The sequence below is a fragment of the Gavialis gangeticus genome, unplaced genomic scaffold (genome assembly GCF_001723915.1).
Source record: "Gavialis gangeticus isolate Ggan-Ray unplaced genomic scaffold, GavGan_comp1, whole genome shotgun sequence".
Taxonomy (NCBI): Eukaryota; Metazoa; Chordata; order Crocodylia; family Gavialidae; genus Gavialis; species Gavialis gangeticus.
This window is the reverse complement of record NW_017729008.1, coordinates 38,468,553-38,490,647: the sequence shown is the minus strand read 5'-3', so window position 1 is coordinate 38,490,647 and position 22,095 is coordinate 38,468,553. Positions and strand designations below refer to the sequence as shown.

Here is a 22,095-nt window from a genome sequence, read left to right as displayed (position 1 = left end):
TATAAAAAAAAAAAAAAAAAAAACACTTGGCATTTGACCGAAGAAGCTCCAAAACAAGAAACAAAGTGAAGAAAGCGGGTGCTGAGAGCAGCTATAGGCCAAATGTGGGCTGGATCAGACTACAAAAGCTCACCCTCAAGCTAAAGTGGTTGAGAAGAACTAAGGGAAGAGAGGAAACCCACTGTTGTCTATGTCCCCAACGCAGAGCACAAGGGGAGGCAGGTGCATGCACAATGTACAGGTGCTGCTAGGATCAGAGTAGTACCTGAGGAGGCATACACATCTTTGGTGCACACAGACACCCAAAGGAAAGAGGAACTTGCCAGATCAAGGTTTACACTGTAACATCTTTGAGGCAGTAATTCTACATGCCTGCATCACACCTAGGAAAACAAAGGATCTTTCCTAACAACAGAGGTATTTGGTTCAACGGCACAGAAGCCGCCATACTTCCAGAATAATAATAGTAGAGAGTAGTCAGTTGTGTTAGGCTGGTACCTTAAGATTAAATCATTCAAAAAGACTTAACCTTTTGCCGGCTACAGCCTCCTGACAGTGTAGGCTGCAGACTACAAAAGCTTATGCTCGTCTGTACAAGGGACTCTTTAAAGGTATCACCCGGCCTGCCTTCTGCCTTACATAATTATAGTCCAATTATTTGTACGCCTAGACAGAAAAAAGTGTCCATGCAACTTTGAGACACCTTATTAGAAAAAGCTACCCCTGCAGCTTTTATGTTTATTCACATGCTGCAAGTTAGGCATATGCCCCAGGATCTTAAAACACTGGGGTGCTTGTTCACGTGACAGGGGTTTAGTCCTTGGGTTGCATTCTATGCCCCCTAATTGAAATGCTGAGTTTTGAATTGAAACGGTGGGTTTTGTTTTTCCACCACCGTATATACATGGCATTGTCCTGGTGGCCACAGGTGCCTGCCAAAGGAAGAAGTGGCAAGGGGCCTGATCCTTTTTTGTTTGTTTGTTTTGGCAGGGCCTGCCCACCTCTCCCATATTAATGACCCGGCAGGTCATTAATATGTGCCATTAATCTGTCAGCTCACCTGCCAGCCATGGGAGAAGCAGGCAGGCTCCGCTGAAGAAAAGGATCGGGCCCCTCGCTGCTTGTGCCTTCGGCAGGCACCTGCGGCCAGCAGAACGCCTGGGAACAGGGCGACTTGCCCCCGAGGCAGCAGGGATGGTGCGCAAGGTGCGGGAAGCCTGGGCAGGCTCCAGGGAAGTTGCACCAGGTGCCTACGAGCTCAGGCAGCACTCACCCAGCTAGCAGCCTGCCCACCCAGCCCTGAAGGATGCCACTACCGCAGGGAAGGACCACAGGGTGCCCTCACAACTCAGCAACTGTTTGGCCCACTGGCAGCTTGCTCCCCTCAGCCCCAGGGCAGGTGAGGAGGCTCCACAACAGAAAGGACTGGGCCCCCCACCGCTTCTGCTTTAAAGCAGGCTCCTGCCACCTATAGGAGCCTGCCTTAAAGCAGAAGCGGTGAAGGGCCTGATCTTTTTTTTGGCAAAGCCTGCTTGCCCCTCCCATGGCCAGGGGGTGAGCTGACTAGTGGCTGCAACGTTCCAGGTCGCAACGATGCAAACTCATTTAAAACTCACAAAAACTTGCCTACGTGCAATATGAGGCCATTAAGCCACACAAAGGGAAATTTTTGGTGTGTGTACTTCATGATATCAGCATGTGTACAAGTGCCCCTGGCTCGCAACCCTTTTAGATCCAAACACCCTCCACAGCTTTTCTAAGTTTAGTACCCCATTTCAAAAACCAATTTACTTCTTACAAGGCTTATACTCTTGCACCCTGTGGCATGCTTAAAAAGATCTCAAGGGGTGGCAGGGCACCCCAAGACCATGGCAGAGGGAGAAGACTACCCAATGGAACAAACTGGGGAGCTTCTGGGTGGGTCATGAGACCCCTGAAGGGAGCAGGGCTCCCTGCAGGAAGTGGAACGGGGGTGACAGTAGCTCCTGGAGACAGACACTCATGTTGTATTTCTTTTCTTTCGCCCATTCTCTCTCTCAGATATGAATAAGGTGTAGGACTCCATGTTCATTTAGCCCATAGCACAGCTGATCCCTGATCCCAAATGGGGTCTCAAGGAGCTTCTGTAATACAAATTTTATGAACCATAATACAAGGGCAAATCATCCTTCTACTCAGGGCACCGATTTACTTACTAGGGTTGAGCTCTCAAATCTCTACAGTTCTGACCCAATTTAGAGGCTTTGTGATTTCCAAGAAATTCAAACACTTTTGAAAACTATCAGCTTACAAGAAAAAGAAGTCTTTCATACGACCACCTGATGGGCTCAAGTTCTTCTGTGAATATTTCTACTTAGTTAGCATGTTACCTCTTCCAAGAAAAATCTGCACTTGAACAATACTTTACAGCCCTTGTTTCTAAGCAAACACCACCAAGGCACGTCGCTTCCAACTGATGACAAAACAAGAGACCACAAAAAGGCCTCTCAGTTAACCCTGACATCTAGGGGATGCAATTACTTACCATGGAGATCTTCAAGAGCAGACTGGACAGTCACCTTGCTGGGGTCACTTAACCCCAGCTGTCTTTCCTGCTTGGTGCAGGGGGCTGGGCCCAATGATCTTCCGAGGTTCCTGCCAGCCTTATAATTTATGAATCTAACAGACTGGAGGACAGACTGTAACAACACAGGCTCTATGTTTTTCAAAGTCACTTACAGGATTCAGACACCAGCTTCCCATTAAAATTACTGCATCATTACCAAGTCTTGCCCATTCATATAGCACTGCCTCTAAAGGCTTAACCTAGTTCAACAGTGTCCAAAACAAAGGTTCTTGACATTTATGGATCTGACCATGCTTTCTTTGGCACTACGCTTGTTGTATCATATTATATGCAAAAAAGACGGTTACGAGTAGGGGTACAAGAGCAAGAACAAATGGTTGTTATATCCAGGTGGAGCCCTAACAGACGGCAGAGGCGTCATTGGCTCCACACACTAAAACCAAGGTGGGAAATGGAAAAAAGTCCAGCCCACCTCGCACCGTGCTCCAGTTGCTCTGGCAGCAGCCAGAATGCTTGCACCCAGTTTTCAGCAAAGTATCATCTGCCTCTGCAGCTGTTGCCGCGTTGTGAGCCCAACTTTTTAGATTGTTAGTATCCAGTTATTCTGGCAGGCTACCAACCTTTTGCTGACAACAGAAGCTGCAGAAGAGAAATTGTGATTCAGTAGCTCAAAACGCTGAGTTAAACCCAAATGGAATTTATTAGGACAAAAAGGCATTTCCTTCAACTGAGGTCTCAATGGAGGAATTTCCCCTTCACAGCTGCCTCCTAGTATTTCTCAACCCAGGAAAAAAAGCCAGAAGCAAGACAGTTTTTAAAAGGGTCGCAAGAATAAATCTATAATAGAAAGGGCCAGGCAACCTAAATATAGGTGACACTATCATCTTCCTTCTAATGTTACATCTTTGTCCTAAAACTGGTCGTTGTTGTTTTTTTTAAATCTAACCCTTAAGGTTACATTAATTCAGGACAATAATTGTATTTTGCTCTTGTTTTAGCTAAACAGTTTAATTATTCAGGGGGTACTGAAAACCTGTGCCAAATAAGCATTAGAGAGACAGAAATAGAACTTGCATGCTCCAATGTGAAAGGAAAACAAGTTCTCTTGGAATCTATTTGAATATTTTCAACAACTCCATGTCAGACATTTCCTTTTAGCAACCTGTTTATGAACATTTGATGTTCCTTTCACAGGAACATCTGGAGTCTGTTTTTGAGTTTACTTACTGAGATAGGAAAAGGTCAGAATCACATCTCATCAGGTTTGCCCAGAATTCATTAGAAAGACAGACAATACTTGTTTACAAGTATAACAGCCAGTTTGTTACATGGGTGTGTACTTTATTCAACCTCTGCAAACGCTCTTCTTCAGCAATCGCCCAGCAATAAAAACTCAAATTATGTTGTGGACCTTCCCATGTTCCACGTTTCCTCCTACCTTGTCCAAACTCTTTTCAGACCATTTCCCACAAGCTCCAACACCTCCAACCTCTCTCTTCAAAGCTTGACACTCCCTTGTGCCAGGTTCTCCTTATGCTCCTTCAGCCTTTTTCTAAAAAATTACCCCACTGTTTCCCTCTCGTTTGAGGACCCTTCGTTCTTCCTCAAGATACTCTTTGCTGTCCATCTCCTTCACTTTTGCAGTACCCAGCCCTCGTCCTTGCCTTTCCTCCAGTTCCCCTTCATAGATGCTTCCCAGCATTTCTCAACCCAGAGATGGCTTTCTCCAGCCTGTGGCTTCCTCTTAGGGCCTATGTCACTTCCTAGTGCCTTTTCCCATAACCCTTGCTGAGGGAACAGGTATAACGAACTCAGAGAAGAAAGGAGATGTGAAAGCTGCTGTTCCAGCCAGCGTTTTCCCCTTGTATCCCATCCAGGCTCCTCCTGCTCTGCAGGCACTCAGACAGGTAGGGAAGCAGCAGCAGGGTCTATTGCAGGCACAAACCCGATGCATGGTCTTGTCTGCCCTGGAGGGTATGGTGGGTCTGCTGGCAGAAGGCTGCAGTTGTAACTACCTCCTACCTTTTGAGTCATTAAGAGCAGCTCTCAAGAGAGTGATCCTGAAATACTGCACCCAGTTTCGGCGTCCATTAGAATACAAGCACTGTACTGTATCAGACTTACGGTCCATCTAGCCCTTTTCTGAACCCAGGTATGCTAACCATCCTCCGCCACCTCCTGTGTCAATGAATTCCACAAATTAACTAAGAATTGCAAAAAAAGTACTCTCTTGTTAGTCTTGAACCTGTCACTTACTACGTTCAGCAGGTGCCCTCTAGTTCTAATACTCTGGGACTTGGTGAACAACAGTTCCCTGCTTACTTGGTCCACACCCTCCACGATTTTATAGACCTCTATCGTCACCCCCCGCTCAGCCTCTAGCCCTTTTAGGCTCTCTTGGTAGAGCAACTGCTCCAGACTGCTGATCATTTTGGTTGCCCTTCTGTACCTTGTACAGTGAAAAACTAAAAGATGTTGGGGGGGGGGTAAAAGAAGGGCCACAAAAAGATCTGATGGCTAGGAAAAAAAATCCCCTTATGCAGAAGACAACAAAGCTCAAGCCATTTATAGCTTATCAAAGGCTAGAAAGGTAAATTTTATTCAAGTATTAAAGTACCTTCAAAAGGAAAATGCACTGTCTACTAAGAAGCTGTTTAATTTAGCAGAGAATAATACAACCACCAACAAGCTGAAACCAGACAAGCTTTTCCCCCTAGCCAGGGTAATAGCTAGTACAATTACCAAGAGGGTCCTTCCTCTCCAAGCCTTCAAATCACAACAAGATGCCTTTCTAGAAGATATGCTTTAAGCTAACAAGGTACTGGGCTCAATACAGAGGTAACCTGAAGTTTCAATGACCTGTGACAGACAAAATGAACTAATAGTCTCTTGGGCCTTAAAAAAAAAGTTACAGGTCTACTGATCTAGATTTCTACTAGCCATGCCAAAGGCTTCATACAACTGTTGAGCAAAACAGGCTGAAGACGATGATTCAAATAAAAAACACGCTAAAAAATTTTTGGGATTGCAAGCAGTTATCACTTTTAACCAGATGAAATTTAATGCTAAAGTGGTAAGCTCTTTATGAATGATGTTCCACTGATGCTGAAGCGTTTCAGAAACTTGCCAGATAGTGCGAGTATAACAGATCACATGTTATACACAAGGAATGATCATGGAACTTACCTCCTTTTCAGTATCTCTAGAGATACAAGTCCATTGGTTTTCCTTCACGCTGTATGCCCAGAAGTCAGCCAGGTCCTGAGTCCCATCCCAGCCCCCGAACAAATAAACAGTCTCTATATCAAAAAAGAAAAAAAAGGAATGATTAAAAAAACCCACAAAAAACCACAAACAAAGCCAGCAAGAAAATGTAAAGTTCTCTTTTGAACAGATTGCTCTCATTGCCAGCACATGGAAAGAGCAACTCAAGAGAGAGATTTATTTAATTTTGCTTTTCGGAGCACTTCAAGCTTGATGCAGCCTCACATGTAAATCCAGTTTCCCAGGCCATTCTCACTTTTGTACATGCATAGGATCATAGAAAAGCAGGGCTGAAGGAACTTTACAAGGTCATTTAGTCGAGTCACAATGTTCCCCAGCCCCATTTACATGTACTGCTCCCTGCCAAATACACATTTAAGGAGGACTGAATCCATGATACTGTAATTCGCGCTACCAGAAAAACAAAACTCCAACACATTAATGCACTTGAGGGTGCCAGGCCTCAGCACTGCTTATCCAGTAAGATGTTAAGATTGTGTGCTGGGCAAGATGTCACCCCAGCTATCAGGGGTGGGCAAAATATGATCCACAGGCTGGATCCAGGCTGCCAAGAGGTTTGTCTGGCCCATGGTGGGTCCCACAGTCCCACCAAGCCCAAGCACAAGGGGCAGCTCAAGGAGTGGCATGTGAAGCCAGTCCCGCACACCTGGGGCTAGGGCAGCCTTGCAGCCAGGCTCCATTTCCTGGCAGCCCTAGTGGCAGTGCCTCCTTCCAGCTGCTGGACCCAGCCCCGCTACCCAGGCACCCCAGCCAGTTTGCCCCACATCCACTGCCAGGGGCAGGACCTGAGCCGGCAAGGCACCCAGCTGGGAAGCTGGGATAGGGCAATGGGCTGGCAGGGAGCAGACAAGTGGGCAGGTGTAGGGCTGGAGAAACCCCAAGATCTTGGGGTGGTGACAATATGGGGCAGAGCTGCAATCTGCTGCCCACATGGCCCTGCAACAGGCACAGGTTCCACGGGCAGAGGCGTGCAGGGAGCAGATCACAGCTCTACCCCAGCCCCATGCTGTCCTGTCACCACCCCAAGTTCCCAGCCCTGGCTCCAGATGCAGCCCCCCACCCACCTGCCCTCTATGGAGACCCTGGGATCATGAGGCAGTGATAATGCAGGGGCAAGACAGAGCTGTGACATGCTCCCTGCACACGTCCCTGTCCTCAGGACTGGGGCTCTGCCCAGCTCCATGCGGTCACTACCATGCAATCCTGAGGTCGCCATGAAGACCAGCCAGGAGCCCCAAGGACCGAGTGCACACGTGCGGGGGAGCTGGGTCAGGGGCCAGGGTTGGGATCTCATGGTGGTGACAGCACAGGGCCAGGGCAGAGCCACAATGAACACACCCCTGTCCGCAGAATCTAGCCCATGCAGGCAACAGATCATGGCTCTGCCCTGGCCCTGTGCTGTCATTACCCCATCATCTTGGCTTTGCCCACCCATCTCCATCTCACTCCCAAACACCACTCCCCGCCTCCCCGTGGCTGCATGCCACATACAGTATTTTGCTCAGTTGTTGCACTGGGGGGGAGAGGGAGATGCTGACTTGGCCCACAACAGCTCAGCAAAACTCCCTTTGTGGGCCATGGGCCCAAATAATGGCCACCCATCCCTGGGCTAGGTGCTATGCCAGGCTCTGCCAAACTTCTGATGCAGTTGAAACCTCTCCTGTTTAGTCCACATTTGGGGAAATAAATATGCTTCCTTTAAAGTGAGTTTATAAGTACTCCAAGATCCTGCTTTAATAAGCGTGGAAAAAACAGTGCTTATGACCTTCCCAGACAATTAATGACCAAGGTGGGGGGCTTTAAAGGGTTTTCCCATCTACTCAAAAGGAATTGTTATTTATGGGGTCAGACCACAGGCCCATGTAGTACAGTATCCCATCCTGCACAGTGGCAGAGCACGGATGCCATGGGGCAAGCAAAGAGAGTACATCCCCTGCTCCTCTCCCACTACAGCCTGCAGCAATAGGAAGTTTAGGAAGTTCAGATTCCCAAGCTGCACCCATCTGCCGTGTGGGACCTTTCCTCCAAGAATATGCCCAATCCCCTTAGGTCCAATACCCTTTTAAACTGGGTTAAGCAATGAGCCACCGCATCATGTGTCAGTGAGTTTCACAAGTTAACAACATCCCGTGTAAAAAGAAATAAACAAACAAAAAAACATCCTTTTTAGTTTTAAATTGACTAATAGTTTCACGTTATTTTCCCCAAGTACTAGTATCTTGAGAGGTAACACATTTCCTTTCTCTGCACCCATCATACAAACAGCTAACACCTCTGAGTGCTGGTCAAAAGCAAGGGAGGAAGGATTGATGCAATGAACTAGGATCTGCAGGTAGAATTACATTTTTCAAAATTAAGTTTTCCAAAAAAGTGGGATGGACAAAATGGCTTCCAAGGATTTTCACATCTTCCCTTAAAGACTTTTCTATCATATAACTAGATATATTTTTACAGCTGCCTGCCAACTTTTACTCTGAAACCAATTAAAGCAGTTAAAGTGGGACATAACATGGAAACAGCTATTGACCCTTATCTACAGTGGCACTGGTGGCCATCACCAAGGAAAGGTTACCTTGGTTCATTAACTTTAATTACCCTTCCTCTTGGGCTCAGTGCTCCCAATGTTCCCTGCAAAGAGCAGGTCCCTTTGTGCACATAGATTCTCACAGCTCACAAAACCCACATTACCACAACAGCTTCATTGATAGCTGAGGAAAATAAAAGATTTGGCACAAACCACGTATCCTATTGGGCCTCTGCCAAAATGTCATGCCTGCCTGCGAAGGTTTTGTTGCCCTAGATGAAGTTTAATAGCAAACTTGAATGAATCTGATGAAAACTAGACCTTTCATCTACCTAAAGAAAGCTGGTAAAATGAAATAATGTGGAAAATTTTTAAACTAGTGAAATATCATGCAAGAAAATGCTAACTGCAAGCACCTTGGTGCTTACACATTAATGGAGAGAGAAATATTAAAAAAGAATGTGCCGAATTCACTTTTCATCTTACTACACAACTTCTTCCCAGGCCAGAGATAAAAACTCCATCATTATCTACTCTGGGATGACGAACCTCCCTCTTCCTCATCCATCAGTCTTTTTAGCTGATAGACAAAAATCAAACTCAACATATTTTATTGTGTATGGTTATTTATGGGCCTGCCTGTGAATAAGTATATTACAGTGCAAAAATTACACTTTTCTGGAAGGACATCCGTATTTCTTAATAAATTTCCCTGCTGCCAAAACATTCAGAGTTTCTTAATGGGGTTCTGGCAGTATTTGCAACTCTTCTCCCAAAGCTGGGGCAAATTATTATTAACTATATTAATTCTGCAGCAAGGTTCACACCTTCAAGTCCTCATTTCAGACTGTAAACCCTCTGGGGCAGCAGCCACCATTTTACTCTATACTTATGTAGTTAGAAAAGGGTCCCAGGTCCATGATTACAGTGGTGCTAACCACCACCTCAACGCACACAAGTCAAGGAACTAAAGAGAAAGCAGGCGTGCGGGTTAGCTGCAATTTTTTCTCGTGTGTAAGTTAGTATGGGGTCATTTATTCTTACAGCAGAAATGGTCTTTGTGGTGGTCTTTATGCATGGTCTTTATGCTTTTGACACTACAGATTCCTAGCAGAAATCTCTGGGTTTATCTTGGGAATCATGTTAGCATACCTAACAGTACATGGCATCCCATGCCACCTTGAAAGGATCTCAAGGCACTGCAGGGTACCACAGCATCCTGGTTGAGACTTGCTGCTGTAGACTCTTGGGCACAAAGAGTCTCCTCCTACTTATTTGTGAAGTATGCACCACAATGAAAGTTAAGGCTGCATCACTCCAACTGCTCCCCCTCCCCTTCTCCCTTGGGTAATTAAGAGGGAGATCAGAATCCCTCCTGCCATTCAAAAGCACTTAGCAAGTGCATCCACCCAAAGCCTTTATCTGATCCAAAAAGTCTGGATGACAGCATCTTAACTTTATCTACTCTTGCCATATCCAAATTTCAGATCAAATATTTTGGCAAAAGTTCACTCACAAATACTTTGAAAGTTACTTTTCCTGGCAAAAATGCAGTCCCTGAGGCACTGCTGGTCCCTCTTTCTTTCCTTGCTCTTGGGACTACTGCCCTCCCCAAAAGCCCTTTTCTTTCCTAAGAGTAAGAGAAGCTGATGGACTACTAGGTCTGTACTACCCTCTGCCTAGAAACATATACTGCCCTCTATTCTCCAAATTTCACTTCTGCAGAACAGTACATAATAAATTAGTCATCTCTAATCACCCCAGCTGCAGTCATAACCAGAACCAGCCTCTCTCCTTGCAATGAAGGCCATCTTCTCTGCTGCTCTCTCTCAGAGTGGAGAATGAGGAAGAGTTGGTGTTTTCAGCTGCTAGGCTGTTCTGTTAGGCTAATGTCAGGCCAGACCTCTCTTGGTCTGCTACCAGGCACCACGTAAGCCAGTACAACCTGTTCCATGGTTGGCTTGTTGAAGACTACCTTGGCTTGCCTGGGTGAGGAGAGTGCATGGACACTAAAAACAAGACCTGTCAAAGGGCAGATGAGCTCCCTGCGATTCAACGGCCATCATACCTGAAGAAGTGATGGGTGCCACCAGGTCGCTCTGCCAGAAGAATCACCAATGATTGCAAAGCAACTCAACCAGGGTCATTACAGCATCTAAGATGCCCCAACAGTTGCAGTGGCTTTGGGACTGACTTGACTTGAGGCTATTCTACAAAGACAATACAAAACCTAGCCACCACTCAAGAAGCAACTACAGTACCAAGTAACTTGACCAGTTACATGCGAGAAGAGTTACATTCAATTAGAAGTAACAACACTTTGAAGTTGATCATCAAATCAGTCGTACTTCAGCTCAAGAAGTTGTATGTTTGTAGGATTATGCTGTGCAGCCATTTTCCATGGCACTATGGAGGGTGCACCTCAGAGGATGGAGATGGACATAACGCGTTTTAAATGCTGTTTAAACCACAAGCATCTGGATGTACAAACCAATTTAGAATGGGTTAAATCCCTTGGAATATTTCACATATTTATATGCATGTGTGTGTGTGCGTGCGTGTATGTATGTACTTGTGTGTATACACATTACACATACACACATATACTTGGATAATCGGGTATTATTCTGAAACTGTCCTCCTTGAATTGGTTCAGTGTCATGTATGGGCATCAAGCTTTCTGTAAATAGCATCTGATCACTCCTTCTAGGCATCCCACACTGCACCACTCCTCACTCCCTCTCCCCTCCCCATCCTCCCCCATAAACTCGGACAGCAATTGTCTACTTTGGTATATAGCCAGAACTCTACTGCCCCAATCTATGTTGCCTGAACTTGACCCACTCCAAGCCACCCCGGTTGATTTAAGCTGGGGGAAGCTAGGTGGGTGCAGGGGGCACCCCTACTTCTGCGCTCTGGGGGATCTGCCCGTGGTCTCTGCTGCTTCTAAGCAGCACTTTTCCCCAAGCCGCTGGTAACATTCATTCTATTCTTGGCAACCGACATGGAGAAGTTAGGCAGGCTGCACCCCAAAAACCCAGAACCCCAGATGCAGGAGTATCCCCTCTACCCACCCAACCACCTCTCCTCCCACCCCAAACCAGGCTGTGATGCACCAAACCCTGGTATGCTGCTAGGAATTGCAGTAAGCTGAGGAGTAGCTTGGGAGAAAAGTACTCTTTAAAAGTCAAGAAAGCTCCAACAGCCAGAGAGCACCCAGTCCTGGGAACCCAGAAGCAGGGATCTAGGCATCTGCTTCCCCCCTCCCTCCCATCTACCCACCCACCACCACTTTGGTAAAGCACAAGAAGAGGCTTTACTGAACTCAATGGATGCCTGTAGACATGCGGGACCCTTGCTCCAACATGCTGTAATTACAGTGCGTTAGAGCAAAGTCAATTAATCCAGTCGGCTGGAGCATGCTAATTAACATGCACCATCACCCTTGGTGTCTCAAGCATTAAGAGTCCCCGCACTTCAAAATGTTGGTGGGGATGCTTTAGCTAAAGCTGGTCGAATAGACTTTAGTTAAAGCAACCTACTGCTATTTTGAAGTGCAAGATACTGAATACACGAGACACTGTGAGTGCTTTAATTAGTGGCTCCCAAGAGCTGTTGTAATTAAAGCCCTGCCCTCTGGCACACATGTAAAGATGCCCAATGTTAGAGAAGGGGGATCAGAACATTACAATTGGGTGCAACTGATTTCTGTGTCTTCCCTGGCATCCTCCACGGCTTAAGAAACATGGGGGAAAACCGAGGCACTTGCCACTGGGAGGCATGCTGGGCTGGGTAATCCCTACCACCCCTTGGGGGCAGTTTGACAGCACCGCAATTTCTAAAAATGTGACTGCTCTTCTTAGACCCCTTGGCAGCACACACATGGAAACTGCTAAACCAGGACAGTTGTGAACTGGTTCCCAACAAGTGACATCCTTGAAATGGTTCAAGTGTTATGCCTGTTTGCTCCCCAAGTGATAAACAGGCTCTGCTGCAAGTAGATCTCTTACTAGTAAGACTGGGTAGAATTGTTTTCTGCCTCAAATGGTTAAGCTTAAATTCCATAGACTCAGTGGGTCTTACACTCTGAAAAATTTTACCCTTACATTTAATACACAACAGTACATTTATCATGAAATACAGATCAAGTAAAAGCTTGTCAAAAGCACCATAATAAACTACCTTTGCATCATCATTATGTTTGTCACTCATTAGTACATAAGAACCACAATGCAGGGGTCTCAGACAGTTTGAATTAGCTAGATTCCACTGAACTGAAGAGTTAATCACTAGGTTTATTCATGCCTCATAAAACAGCAATGAAGTGGGTTTTTTTCTAATTACTTCAATACGCCTATCAGCTTTTCAATATTATGGGCTAATAAAGCTACCCGGTCTACATACTGGACAGTGAGAGAATGACTTCAAACAGTTAAAGTTACAGTAGATTTGGTTTACAGCAATGCTATCAAGTGATGCACACGTAGCCCTTCTCCCAATGCCTTTGACAATATACTGCAAGTCATCTTTCTACCTCCCCTCTCCAACCCAGTAGGCTCATGTCTTGCTTTCAGCTTTCTTTAAGCACACATCTCTGAGAAAGACCTTTTTATGGGTAAAAGGAGCAAAATCTTTCCCATCTGCAGCATAAGCCTCCTACCTGCTAACAGTGTCCTGACCCCAAACTCAGCACTACCCTGCTAGCACCCTCCCTCAAGTTTTGTCTGAATCCAAGAGATCCCCACCCCAACCTCTGCCACATTGTCCACATGCAAGGCTCCTGTGACTCTGTCTCTGCTCAAATGGTTACTGCGGTCTTCATCTCACCATCTGCTAATTCAACACCCTCTTCTTTGGCTGCCTCACTTCCAACAGCTACCCACACATAGTGAGAAGACAGGCAATTTTACACATGCAAAGTGGTAGGTCTTTTGGAAGGGCAGTTTTGCTTCGCAGTCATGAAGACACTGGGAAACGGCATCCGTCTTGGAAAAAGGACCGGCTGAATTTTGTGACACAGAATATTCATGTCTCTAGTGGAGAAGCTCACTTAATATAGTGAAAGTGAATAATAACAAACGTAGTGTAAATTATTAGATTTTAGTGAGTTAGCTACACTGGATGTCTCTGGGGCCGATGTCATTTGGATCAGCTGGGGAAAAGAGACTAACACGGGGTGCTAAGCATCTTAAAAGAACAATCTTTGAAATTAGCTTCCATCATTAACAGATTTAGTTTTAAATACAGAAACTCATTCTGTACTCAAAAGCAAATGCTATAGCTATTCTCCCCACACCTGCAACAATTTTTCCCCACTAAAGTTATTTAATCCAGCTTTAAGCACAAAAAGCTCAACTCTGTTTTAACCACAGAACTGCAAACAGTGTCGCCAAAATGCATCACGTTATTGTTAAAATAGAAGCAGTTGTTCCTTTAAAATCTTTGCTAGGTAAAACCTGCCTTCCTCTTGTTCCATAAAAGCTCTGGCCAAGCACCGTCAAAATGATTTTATTCAACATACCAACAATAAGTGTCTCTAGCTTCTTCCAAAATGCATCACAGCAATGACTCTGCTGCTTGCAGTTTTGCTCAGCTGGGAAGGCAGCACTGAACCACTTGGGTATTTTGCCAGAATCTACGTATATAAAGGAGGAACTGTAGCTCTACTTGAGAGCTACACAGAGCACTTGCCCAGTCAAGGTGTTTTTTTGTATTTCCTTGTCCTCCCCTAAAAAGGTACAGAAAACCCTCCTGTGCCCCATTTAAAGAAAATACCTTGAAGAAAACAGACGGGAAAGTTCCCTTCATAATATAAATTTGTTTTAAACTGCGTGCACAAAAAGACCCAGATTTGCCAGGCATGACTTGGTTAATAAATATGCATATTTTTCTGTAGACATAACAACAATGAACTACTGTGGGCATCTTTGGGTCCTGAAGAAAAATTACCCCCACCTACTGTCTCAAGTATCTTAAGATGGAAAAAAAACCTTATGGTGCCCATGTGATGATCATAATATTTTTGGCACTGGGCATATCAGTCTACATCCCTGAGACATGGCATTAAGATGCCAATCTCTTCCATCATCTCCAACATGTGCATGAAATTATGAAGTTTCCAAAAATATAAAGAAAGCGCCATTTCACCAAAAGAGAATCAACGCCATTTTATCATAAGAACATTCTAATCTGTTTATTTAAAACCATTTTACCATTACTTTAATTCCTTCAATGGGAAAGGAAACATCCAAAAATTTAACACACACACTTCTGCTTGTTAATGTGCAAATGCCTTTTCAGCCCATCCCCCTAAAAAGCCAATTATTTTCAGAAAAAGATGGGAAAAGGTAGCATTGGCCTGTCCAGCATGACAGGAAGGAGAGAAGCAACACTGCAAGCATCCAACCCAGTTACATACTTTTATGTCTGTGGACAAGGGAATTTCCTTTGGGTCTTGCCAACTCATTTAACTTGAGGCTAAGGAAGAAAAAAATCCTATTTGATCCACACACACCACACAGCTGGAGCAGTTAGGGAGGGACTTGGCATTCAAGAATCAGGGTTTATTCCCAGCACAAATTTATTGGTGACAGAGTCACTTTGTTGCATATAAACGCCAAAGTAGAGGTTACAGGATAATGCCCGCATTCAAAAAGCACTTAAATCATCTGAAATGTGCCAAGTAAAAATGTTCCCCTCCATCCTTAAAAACATGAAAATTATTCTTCATTAAGTCATGGAGGAGCATGGGTTGCTTTTTTTCCCCCTTTTTCTATTAGCATGAGTCTTGCTGGAGGCTGCACAGGGAGACTAGTTTCAGTTTGTAAAATACTTCCCAAAGACCAAGGCTGGCCAGATTCCTGTAGCCTCGTTAAATGGTACCCATTTGCAAAGGGAAGTTGAACAGCCACTAACAGAAGGAGTGCCTTTTAAAATACAAAGAGTATCAGGAGCCTTCATGGCCTGGTCATCTGCCGAATAAAATACCAGAAACACCAGAATTATTAAAAGCCAGACACCAACCGCCCAAGATACACAGATTTTATGGGCCCAAGCAAAGCTGCGTGCAGCATCTCAAGCAGTCTCCAGCAAGAACCTCCTCGAGGGTTGCAGACAGGATCCAAAGTTACCCTCGGTGACCAAAAAAGTCACATTCCTAGGAGGAACTAATTCAGGGGATAGGAAGAAAAGCCAGTTTACCCAGACAAAGTATATGAATTTTTAGCAAGTCAGTTTAAGCAACCACAAACTCTTCACTACCTCATCTAAAAACAGCAGTCATAAGACCACGACTGTCCAATTAGCAGCGCAGGGGCCACGCATGGCTAACAAGGGATTAATCCGATGCCCCCAGGCTGCTGCTTCCCTCCATTGCTCACAGTGCAGCAGCAACTGGGGTCTCCAAGCTCCCCCTCCCAACCCTGGCCCAGGGGGCTGAGCGATGCAGTGTGGCACACAGCCTTCAATGCCAGAGAAGCTCACAGCCTGGGGTGCCTGAATGGCGTGGTGTGGCAGGGATGCTTGCAGGCAGGGAGCTAAGGGGCAATCAGGGGACCCAAGTGCACGGTGCAGCGGACGGGACGGTGCAACAAGTAGCACAGGGGCACACAGGGCAGTGGGGGGATGCACCCAGGCACACAGTGAAGAGGACAACGTGGGCAGCAGCAGCACGGGGATGCAGAGTGCAGTAGGGAGGCACAGGAAGAGGCAGCAGGGAGGTAGGGGAGGACACCTGGGCATGCAGAGCAGCAGGGTCTATGGCTCCCGCTAGCGTGGCCTGAGGGTCATGCAGCCTGTGCCACACAGAAGTCGGATGGCCCCGTCATATGCCAAAGGCTCAGGGGGTCACCTTGCCTCAAAGTCCCGGGTGCTAAAAGAACAGGCAGAAGAGAGCTCATGATATTAGAAATGCAGATTTAAAACACTTAGCCTCCACATTGACATAACCCTCTTATTTCCAAGTAACGTCAGTAAAAATAAAAATCCATTTTAATAGCTCTGTTCTTTGACCACTAGGGTGCATTTTACAGCTTTCACTGTAAACAAGCTGCAGTAAGACTATTTTATTTGCAAGGCTCTTCCTAAGACTTGGCCTCTCCAAGAACATCCGACTCCCTTGTATAAAAAAGCCTGAGTACTTCCTCTGAGGCAGTGCCTGAACAAGATAGGAAGCAAGGGGGAGGCCTAAATGGCCTCTACTCAGGATGGAGGGAGGTCAAAAGAGGGGTCCTGCAGGGATCTGTGCTGGCCCCAATTTTGTTCACCTTTGTTTATCAACTACCTGGAAATCAGGATGCACAGTATCATTTCCAAGAATGGAGATGATACTAAATTACTCCAGATAGTCAAATCCGAAACTGATGGAGAGGAGCTGCGGAAAGTACGCAAGTAAAAAGCAAAAAATAGCACATGAACTTCAAATGTCAACAAGCGCAAGATAACATGCATGAGAAAAATAACCTCAATTATACGTACACAATGCTGGGTTCTGAACTAGCTGTTATGACTCAGGAAAAAGACCTTGGAGTCATTGCAGGCAGTTCTCTAAAAATATCAGCTCAATGTACAGCAGCAAACAAAAATGTTGGGCATTATTAAGAAGGGAACTGAAAACAAAACTGAAGTCATGCCACTATACAAACCCATGGTGCACCCACATCTTGAATGCTGTGTGCAGTTCTGGTCTTTGCACCTCAAAAAGGATGCAGTGAAATTAAAAAAAGGGACAGTGAGGGGCAACCAAAAAAAAGATAAAAAACAGGGGTATGAAACAGCTGCCATACAAGGAGACTAAAAATGCTAGGTCTCTTCAGTTCAGAAAGGAGAAGGCCAAGAGGGACATGACAGAAATCTATAAAATCATGAAGGATGTGGAACAAGTGAACAGGAAACTGTTGTTCACCAGCTCCCAGAATATTAGAATTACGGGTGGAATAAGTACGAGATGGGTTTAAGATCAACAAGAGAAAGTACTTTTTAGATGCAGCACAAAGTTAACTTGTGGAGCTTATTACCACAGGAGGTTGTAGAGGTAGGGAGCATAGCCAGGTTCAAAAAGGGACTAGACAAAGTCACGGATGACGGCTCTATTAGCAACTATTAAACAGAAGACAGATGTATCCTCTGACATCTCTAAAACTAAATAATGGTGCCAGAGAGGGATCAATTAGATATACCCAGTTCAGGGATCTCCTTCTAAAGCATCTACTCCTGCCACTGACAGAATGGATACCGAGTTAGATGGACCATTAGTCTGACCCAGTACTGCACTTCTTATGTTCTTATGGGACATTAAAGAAGTGTCAAAAGGGTTTTTTCCCCTGCCTTTCAAGCCAGATAACTATAAAAAAAAAAAAGAAGCTCACTGAATAAAGTAAGTATATTATGTTCTCTCCTCCGCTTCAGCATGCAGGTCACCTTACACAATCTGTGTTAGCAAGGGAAGCATTAGGGTTGCAATATAAGCAAACAAACGTGAATAGTATCAACAGACAGAACATCTAAAGATAGTAAGAAAATCCAGTACCATCACAAAACTGACCCTCTTGCTTAGGTTTGCCCCTCATACTTTTGTCTGATCTAGGCCATATGTTCTCTGGAGTTGAACAGGATAGACTGCACCACTTAGTCAAATGGTCATTTAGGAAAGAAGCCTTCAGCCACAGCACAAGGCACAATTTGATTGAGAAACAATATGCCAATGGGTCCATAATTGTACAGCTTTTATGGAATTGCTTCAGCCTGCTTAAGTGCATTGCAGTAGCAACTCTGACTCAAATGCATGCCCAAAATAATCAGAACAAGCATCCGACTGTTACACTACTTTCAACTCATTTTGGCTCCAAGGGTTCTGATGAAATTCAGGGAATCACAGCAAGCAGGGATCCAATTTAGGCAGAACTACTATGGCAGTCTGGCAATCACACTGAGCTATTGGTGTAGGCAGCTGTGTTAGCTTGTCTTTATGCATTTGGCTTTAAGGGCAACCTTGAAGTTCAAAATGGAGTTTCATATCAGGCAGAGTATTTACAGTGGAGCTCAAACTGTGAACCAGAAGCAGAAAGCAAGTAGTGCGTACTGTATATTTACACCTGAGCTTCATTCTCTTTCACCATTTGATGCAGTGTTTTGGAATAAGTAGGTTCATTTATCCGTGTACTTTCAATGGACTGGAGTCCGCAGTTCCTAAAGAAGTGGTGCTCCTGGCAAGGAACAGAGTTGAGGGTGAGGAAAAATTCATTTGGGTTCAAGATACTCAGCCGTCTGCTTTGGATGCTCTACTGTGTACTGAATGCTCTAGGAATTCGAGAGCAACAGTACACTCTGACGACATACACTGATACCGTTTCCAAGCCTTCGATTTTATAGTACATAGGGAAAATGAGTGCTCTTAAGGCCTCCTACTCCAAACCAAACAACTTGTCAGAGGAAGAAGTCATGTATGCATAACATCACAGCAAGCATGTTGAAAACTAGGGGAGGGTTAGCCAGCAAAGACCCTCCCCATACAAAAAACAGAATACCCAAGTCTAACTCTAAGGCAAGCAGTGTTGTCCAAAGACACGGTATATGAAGGGACACACGTTTGTTTGTATTATTCTGTTAAGATAATGGCAGCTTAGCTACACATAAGCTCCAGGAGAAAATGCACCTGATTTTTCTTAAAGGATCACGACTGCTCACCTGTCTGAACATCAATGACCATCTGATGACCGCCCCTCATTCCTGGTCTGCTGTCTTCTCCATCACCTTATTTCAAAAGCAAAGCAAAAAGTTTTAACCTACACATGATTTCAAAGTGAAGCCATCTACCCACCTGTACAGCCTAAGCACTAGGGGGAAGTAACGTCATTTAAGAACAGCCCAGAGTTCTTTATCCATTCATACCACGCCCAGGAATTACCCAAAGAAACAGCACGTTTTGCTCAAGACAACCCAGATAACAGTTCGTTCAATTGCTTTATCTGCCAGACACAAGGCAGTGACCTGGGAAGAGGGAGCGAATACAATGCTCGGCACTGGTACTATCTGAGAATCTTGCAAGAGAAAACTTTAAAACAGTACCTGAAACATCCCCAAGCAGCTAAGCTAACAGCAGCCTTTGCATCCTTCTCAAACTGAAGAAGGGGTAGATGCTTATTCAACCCCTGACAGGATGAAGAGCAGTTTCAAGAGATGGCTTCAACCACATCAGCTGGCACAGCCCAAATCCATCCAGGAAAGACAGTGCCCCCTTCCCTCCACCAATCGTACTAACCAACACCCCATGTCATGACAGGCAAAAGGAAGAAAAAGTCAATTCTGCTTCTTTTACACTGCCTTGACTTTCTCTTGTGCAAATTCTACCTTCCCATTTAAAGGAGTTCTCCAATCACTCAGTTGCTCAAGTATTACAGACTGGGGCAGAAGATCTAGCTCCTCGGCCTCATCGGGGAACTGGCATTAAAGAAACCCTTAAATTTTATTCGCAGGAGTAGGTTTTGTCAGTGTTCTTATTTAGCTAACCCATTGCATTTGGTGTTACATACAGGTTGGTTGTCCTAGGAGGTGGCTATGGCAGTGTACTGCACAGCAGAGTTTGTTAACAGTTGTCTTTTAATGGTAAAAGGTGCTGGGAACTTTTTAACAATAACTTCTACAGCTTAATGATGGCCACCAAAATTTGAGTTATTCTGGATATTTCTAATATTACCTCCATTTGTGCCAAGACAAATATATTCACAAGCTTAATTTCCATGTTGTTTCCCATTATCAGCATCACTTTACATCTAATTTGTACCATGTTTCAACTCCAATCATACCCAACAGTTATTAACCTATGACTCGCTTGTTTTAAATGGACCTGTCTAATGTTTGAGCTTACAGCTATTGTTTTTTTGTGAAAGGTTCCTTAATGAATTGGAGATTCACTTACATTTCACTATCTGAGAAAAAATGCAGATGCAATTTCCTTTTCACCCTGCTACATTACTGACTCCTGTAAAAAGCATGATCAAAACCATTCAATATCCTCCTTTGTTGCATCATTCCCTTACGCAAATCCACAAAGTAATATGGCAGCACTATTAATGCTTGGATGATTTTAAAAGAAGTGTCCCATTAAGAGTCTTACCTTTGGTACTTTTGGGGATGATCTGACCCCAGCGTGGCTTGTATTCTTGCTGACTGATGTACTGATTGAACAGGCCATCTGCAAACACAAAAGCAGCCTGTTGATTTTTGTAAGATTTGCGCTCCCATTACATTACAGATAGCTTTTAGAAGTAGGTGACTTCATCTGTCTCTATCCTACCTGCTCTCCTGATGCAGTTTTCAAAATGATCACCTTCTGCACATCAGTTACCTCACTAGCATATTTTTTTTTTTATAACATACCTTACTCGCTTTGCATCTTAACCAGAATGAAGAGTAAACAGCCACTTAATCCAACTCCCCCCCCCCCAAAAAAAAGGCAGCATCTTCTGCCTGGCACCAATGGTCTATAAACCTCTAGTGTGCCATATTTAAATTAAAAATAGGTTCCTATTTCCATTATTTAAGCAAGAAAAAGGACGCTGACCACAGTTATAAAATTAGTCATTTAGTACAAGTTGCAATGAAACTAGGTCAGACAGTATCTCTAGAGTTCCAGCTAACAAAAAGGAGAAAACATTGTTTAAATGCTGCGAGATGGAAAAACCAAACGTTAGATCAAAAACAGGAAGAGCAAAAATAGCCATGAAATTCTTTGAAAAGAATTAATTAAAAGGAAAAGGGATGAAAACTTATCAGGTTGCTGGTAGATCCTCTTTTCTGTAAGCAGCACTGACCCCAACTCCCCGGCCAGATTGTAAGCGGCTACCTACCCTTTCTAAGTTTGTGCACATTTTCAAGCATTCATTAAGAACCCAGCTCCTACCTCCGATCAATCCCTCCATAAAGTAGAATGTTTTCCATACTTTTCATAGGCTTGATATGAGCTTCCAGTACATCTGCAAAGGGTACTTTGCTGCTGTCCTTCAGATCCCTCCTTAAAAACTTTTTACTCTGCCATGTTCACAGAACTGATGTGTTGTACTGAAACCACTGTTCATCACATACATCAATAGCATCTCATTGCCTCCTTATGCTTCCCGTCCATATGCATCTGTCATAGGCTGTAAGCTCTTTGGGACAGGGGCTGTTTTTTCTGTATTTGTACAGTGCCTAGTGCAACAGCATTCTCGTCAAAGACTTGGGCTCTTGGGGGCTGGGATAATAATAATAATAATAATAATAAATAGGACCAGGACAGGATTGTCCAGGTGTGGAGACACCAAAACTTAATGCTCCTGTGTTGGAAATTGCTTGAATTAAAGGTCGCACATGCATTTTTCAGCCACTTACAAGTGGCTACATCTGGATAGGACATGTGTGAATCCCTGACTATACAATGATTACACAAGGTGCATGTGTATGTGCTGGGGACAGGGGAGGGTCGTGTTTATTTAGACCAGTGGTACTCAACCTCTTCAGGCTCTAGGCATCCCTCATTCAGCTGAAGGCACACCCCATTAAACTCGAGGCACTCTTCAGAAAGTGCTAGCTCTTACTTTTGACCCATTTACTGCTGCAAAGAAAAAAATATTACTGCTGCAAAGAACTCAAAAAGACCATAAGAGGTCTTTTTTTTTTTTTAAACAGTGAATCTCTATTTAAAAATCTCTGGGCACTTTCACATATGCTCCAGGAGTAGGGGACA

General features: G+C 44.5%; 1 protein-coding gene across 2 annotated transcripts in view; it reads right to left on the bottom strand.

The window, feature by feature from the left end:
- The window catches only part of MKLN1 (muskelin 1), a 173,930-nt gene that overhangs the window by 79,538 nt on the left and 72,297 nt on the right, over positions 1–22,095 (bottom strand). For both annotated transcript variants that reach the window (XM_019509617.1, XM_019509618.1), the window contains 3 exons: positions 20,488–20,565; positions 19,059–19,124; positions 5,753–5,865 (listed from right to left, as the gene is read on the bottom strand). In XM_019509617.1, coding sequence (XP_019365162.1) covers positions 5,753–5,865; positions 19,059–19,124; positions 20,488–20,565 — 257 coding nt within the window. The remainder of the gene's footprint in view (positions 1–5,752; positions 5,866–19,058; positions 19,125–20,487; positions 20,566–22,095) is intronic.